This window comes from Rhinopithecus bieti, unplaced genomic scaffold (assembly GCF_001698545.2).
Source record: "Rhinopithecus bieti isolate Rb0 unplaced genomic scaffold, ASM169854v2 scaffold_35730, whole genome shotgun sequence".
Classification (NCBI taxonomy): domain Eukaryota; kingdom Metazoa; phylum Chordata; class Mammalia; order Primates; family Cercopithecidae; genus Rhinopithecus; species Rhinopithecus bieti.
In genome coordinates, this window is record NW_016815070.1 from 314240 (window position 1) to 320239 (window position 6000).

General features: G+C 39.9%; 1 protein-coding gene across 2 annotated transcripts in view; it reads left to right on the forward strand.

The window, feature by feature from the left end:
- CACNA2D3 (calcium voltage-gated channel auxiliary subunit alpha2delta 3) overlaps positions 1-6000 on the forward strand; it is a 753656-nt gene that overhangs the window by 259696 nt on the left and 487960 nt on the right. For both annotated transcript variants that reach the window (XM_017852939.1, XM_017852941.1), the window contains exon 7: positions 1277-1351. In XM_017852939.1, coding sequence (XP_017708428.1) covers positions 1277-1351 — 75 coding nt within the window. The remainder of the gene's footprint in view (positions 1-1276; positions 1352-6000) is intronic.

Consider the following 6000-nt stretch of genomic DNA (forward strand, 5'->3'; position numbering starts at 1 on the left):
AGAGTTAGCTGGGTCTGGGAGAGATGGTTCTGTTCTCTTCCTTCAGGAGCTCTGGGCCTCTCTGACTGCTAAAGTAGGTATACCATGACACTGTCATCAATCAAATGGTCCTCAAGCACCTACTGTGGGTCCAGCCCTGTGCTTGTTGCAGAAAATACACTGAAGGACCAGGCATGGGCCCTAATGGTGTCATTCCACTTTGTGGTGGGGAATCTGACCAACAGATAATTAGAATTTACAGGGATTATATAGAAGAGGGACCTAACCCGGTGCCTAGCCTGCACCAGAGGCTGCTTCCCAGAGGAGGTGGGAATAATCTGACCCAGGAGATGAACAGGAGTCAGCCAGAGAGAAGAGGTGCCAGAGTGATAGCTCAAAACAGGGGTCCCAGCATTGGAGGGCCTGAAGGAAAAGAAGAGACATGTCAGAGGACAGCAGGGGAATAATGGCTGGCCAGGACAAGTTTTAGGGGAAGGCTGATGAGTAAAGATGCTAGAGTGTCAGCAGGACCAAGGGTCCAGAGCCTTGCAAAGCCCTGGGAACATTCATCTGCACAGCAATGGGAGCTGTAAATGGGATTGACAGGAGGCAACATGATCGAATGTGTAAGGACCAGCCTCCCTGCAGGGCAGAGAAGCAGGCTTGCTGAGAGAAATTAAGATGAGACTACTCACATTTTTGCTACCTGGTGGTGAGCTTTGGGCAAAAAAAAGTGGGGAGGTCCTATTCTGGATATTCTGGGATTGAAGTGATGGGAGTGCTGGTGTTGGCAATGTATGGGAAATTGTGCATGGACAGTGCCCTGATCAGCACCTACATACCCTTGCAGAGTGACCAGGGAACATCAAGGCTTATTCTGTCCCCACTCATGTGTAAGCCACACATGTGTCCGTTGGTTCCATGAACCCAAAGACAGTAACTGGAGCTGTATCCACACAACTCTGGGATGCTCTTCAGCTCCCACCAGGACCATGGGCTGTTAGCCATGCTCAGGGAACTGCCAGTGTTTGGAGGCAACCCCAAAGAATGGTCAGTTAACAGGGTGCACCCTGAACCCTGCCATCTACCAGCATGTGCTCTAGAAGTTTCTCCTTCAAACAAGAAAAGAATAAAGTCTGTCTGTAGCACATAATCATAGTTGTCTAGAGGAAAACCTTATGTGAATAAATATAGCCTGTGATTGTGCCGCTTTTTTGGGTGCGTATCTCCTTAAATTATTAAGAAGTACCCTGCAATTCTTAATTAAGTGTTCCTTCTTGACTCTTTTCCTTTGCAGTATAATGAGGAGCTTCACTATGTGGAACCTTGCCTGAATGGAACTTTGGTGCAAGCCGACAGGACAAACAAAGAGGTAGGGGCAGCTGCGGGGAGCATTCCAGTCATGGTACACCCCGACTCCCTCATAGTGATTGTTTTACAATAAATCTGTCTTAATCAAATGCACTGCCTTTTCATTGAGGCCCTTGGAGCCCCCATGTGTAGAATATTTATTAAGAGGCACAAAGAAAATCATGGCACTAAAATAATTACATTGAATTCAGAGGCTTACTAGTTCTGAAACAATTGCATCCACTTTTTGTCCTTGTACTCTAATAAACACAATGCTATGGTGTGCTTGATGCTTACTTTGACACTCTTAAAAGAATATGGCTCTTGCTGAGATTTCAAAGAAAATGGAACCCACTTGTTATTTCCCTTGTCCTTCTCACAGTTGGTTAAATGGTCATTGGCATAACTGTTCGGGTAACTTGCCTGCTATTAAAGGTAAGCCTTACAAGGATAGGAATGCCGTCTGCTCCCTACTGTATCCTCAATGTGCCGAGCATTTCCTGTTCCATCAATATTGTGGAACAAAAGGAAGATATGTTAAAGGAGAATCTTACACTGTGGGATAGAGGTTTTCTCCTCCAGTTTTGGAGCATCCTAGGAAAATTTATAAAGTAGATTTCTGTAAAATAAATCCTGTTTCCCTTTAAATTTGTCGGTACAGCTACAGCAACCACCACTATACCACCACTGCAGGGCCAGTTGAAAATTTCACTTGAAGGTATAGCTGTGGCTGCAGCCATGTCACAGCTTCTGGGACTCACAGCTGCCATTGCCATGTTGATTTTCTGTACCTGACACACAGAGCTGCTCTTCCCCTGGAGAGCAGACCTGCATGAGGTAGCTGGGGGCAATGGCCAGGGTAGGCTTTTGTGAGGCACATTCTATCTGCTGGAGAAAATCCCCTGGCTCGTACTGTATTGATCTATCTTAGATGCAGGTAGTAGAAGCACTTAATTTGGGTATCTTTGAGGAAGTGAACAACAGAGGATTGGGAGAAATTCATTCCAGTTGGAACACAAAGTATAAAGTAAAAAATATACTAGAGTTAATAGCTGGACTTCAGTTTGAGGGGGAAGAAGCACCATGATAAGCTTCATATTTAGGAGGGAGGAACCAAGTACATTGAAGTTCAAAGAACAAGTGTAACCTGAGAATGCTCATTCGTGGTTATTGTCTAGACTAAGGTAGGAAAAGTGACTTAAGTCTATAGCCACATTTTTCTAGAGAATTTCCTGTTGTTTGACCATTGTGTAGGTGAAGATCTCATCCCTATTCCAATATTGTAATATTGTAATATCCTCCAGAGCCTCAAATAGGTGTTCAGTCCTGGTGCTTGCAGTGTTAAACAGAACAGATACCTAAATGATCAAAGCCTTCCTTCAGATTGCTTCCCAGAGGAACAAAGGACAGTATGCTCTTTGGAAACTGGAAGTTTTATGAATGAAAAAAAATCATTAGAGGAAATGGGCTAAGAAATTATCTTAAATTGTCCTTGAATTTATGGATATTGAAGACTGGAATACTTTTGAATTTAAAAACTAATCTGGACTTCTTATTCTGCCAATATGGAATAACCATATTCCAATGAGGTCCTCACCTTTATAACTAAGAAGCCCTAGACATAACGCAACAAACAAGTATAGGTTGAGTATTCCTTATCTAAAATGGTTGGGACGAGAAGTGTTTCTGATTTTTCAGATTTTGGAATATTTGCATTATTCTTAGTGGTTGAGCATCCCTAATCTGAAAATCTGAAATCCAAAATGCTCCAATGAGCATTTCCTTTGGGTATGACCTTTGAGCATTATATTGGTGCTCAAAAAGTTTCAGATTTTGGAGAATTTCGTATTTGGATCTTGGATTTTTGGATTAAAATGCTTAATCTGTATAAGAAGACTTGAAAAGGAGAAAATGAAATGTCTAGGGGCTGTTGGGTCTTAAGCAAAAAGGGAACGCTTCCCTTGATTCCCTCGTTGACTCTATAATCTCTGATAGAGCATTCAGAAATCTTTCTCACCTGCGACCAACAATCACGGCACAGATCTTAAAAAAAAAAAAAAAAAAGTCCCAGAAAATCTTGTTCCTTCTAGCCAAAGGACCACAGAAAATCTTTGTGACAACACTTTTTCTACTCCAGCTGAACATCAATGGAACAACCAATCCTACATAGTTTCAGTGGGGCCAAATTAGAAGTTGATCTTTTGCCCCACGCATACCCCCTTGGTCCTTCTCCCACCTAGAATGACTGCTAACAGAAAAGATGAAATTGGATCCGGAGTCTCGTAATATAAAATCCATAATGCCCAGAATGCAATTAAAATGCCAAGAACCAGGAAAATCACAACATGAATGAGAAAAAAACAATCAACAGAAGCCAGTATTTACATGAATTGGATGTTGGAATTACAAAATTGTTTTAACAAGCAATTAGGAATTCTCTTGCAACAAATGAAACAGTAGAAAATCTCCCAAAGAAATAGAAGTTATAAAATAGAGCCAAATGGAAATTATTGAACTGAGAAATACAACCACCAAATAAAAGCTCAGTGATCAGCTCAATAAAGTGAAGATGACAGCAGATAAAATCAGTGAATTTCAGGACAGATCAATAGAAATTACCCAAGTTGAGCAACAGAGAGAAAATAGACTGGAAAAAAATGAACAGTCTCAGGGACTTGAGGGACAATAACAAAAGATGTAACATTAATTACATCGAAGTCAGAGGAGAGAGAGAATGGTACTGAAGAGGTATTTAAAGATGTATTGTCTGGAAACTCTCCCAAACTGGGTGAAAGGCGTAAGCATACATATTCAAGAGGTAATGCAAACTCCAAATAGAATAAACCTATGTAAATCCATGCCAAGACACATCAAAAATATCATTAGACAAGAAAAAAATATTGAAACAGCCAGAGAGAAAGGACACATTGCTTATATGGAACACGAATTTGAATTACATAGATTTCTCATATGAAATCATGAAGACAAGAGGTAAGTAGCATAGCATTTTTCAAATACTGAAAGAAAAGAACTCCCAACCCAGGATTCTATATCTAGTGAAAATATTTGTCAGGAATGAAGGAGAAATAAATGCATTCTCAATGGAAGTAAAACTGTAAAACTGTTGCTTGTAAAACCTACCCTTAAATAATGTCTAAAGGGAATTCTTTAAACAGAAAGGAAATAAGAAAAGAAAGCTTGGAAATTCAGAAAGGAGAGAAGAACATTGGAATGAGTAAGATAATTACAATTAGAGTATCCTAATTATCAGGCAATTCTTAAATTATGTTTGATAGTTGAAGCAAAACTGTAATACCATCTCGTGTGATACCCAATGTTTATGGATGGAATACTTAAGACAATTGTATTTTAAAAGTGTGAAGGGTAGAGGGACCTAAATAGAAGGTTTCTATACTTCAGTGGAAATGGTAAATACTGATATGAGTAGACAGTAATAAATTACATATTTATATCTTAATACCTAGAGCAACCACTAAGAAAACAATACAGAGAGTTATTCTTAAAAAGCAACTCATATGAAGGTAAGAAATGAGAAACAGAGGAATTAGAAAGAGGAAGAATAGGAAAAAAATAAATTGGCAGACTCAAGTTTTAATATATCATTAATCACCTTATGTATTAGTCTGTTCCCACTCTGTTAATAAAGACATACCTGAGACTGGTTAATTTATAAAGAAAAAGAGGTTTAATGGACCCAAATTCCACATAGCTGGGGAGGCCTCACAATCATGGCAGAAAGCAAAGAAAGAGCAAAGGCACGTCTTACATGGCGGCAGGCAAGAGAGCATGTGCAGAGGAACTGCCCTTTATAAAACCATCAGATCTCATGAGATCTGTTCAGTATCATGAGAACAGCATGGGAAAAACCCGCCTTCATGATTCAATTAACTCCCACTGGGTCCCTCCAGTGACATGTGGGGATTATGGGAGCTCAAATTCAGGATGAGATTTGGGTGAGACACAACCAAAACATATCACCTGAAATTTAAGTGTTCTGAAGACCACCAATGTAAAGGCAGAGATTGTTTGAGTGGATTAAAAAAACTCAAACAAACATGATCCAACCATATGACCATATGATGACTATAAGAAACTCACCTGAGGCCGGGCGCAGTGACTCATGCCTGTAATCTCAGCACTTTGGGAGGCCGAGGTGGGTGAATCACGAGGTCAGGAGATCGAGACCATCCTGGCAGTCATGGTGAAATCCTGTCTCTACTAAAAATACAAAAAATTAGCTAGACGTGATGGCACATGCCTGTAGTCCCAGCTACTTGGCAGGCTGAGGCAGGAAAATCACTTGTACCTGGGAGGCGGAGGTTGCAGTGAGCTAAAATTGCACCATTGCACTCCAGCCTGGGCAATAGAGCGAGATCCATCTCAAAAAAAAAAAAAAAAAAAAAAAAAAAAAAGAAACTCACTTGAAATACAATGATAGATATGTTGAAAGTAAAAAAATGGGAAAAATATGTACAGTGCTAACATTAATTTTAAAGTAGGAGTGATCATATTAATATCATATAAAGTCTTCTTCAGGGCAAAGAAAATTACTAGAGACAAAGAAAGGGATATTTCATAATGAGAAAAGGATCACTCCCATAGAAAACATTACAATCCTAAGTGTGTTTGGACCAAAATACAGTTCTCTTT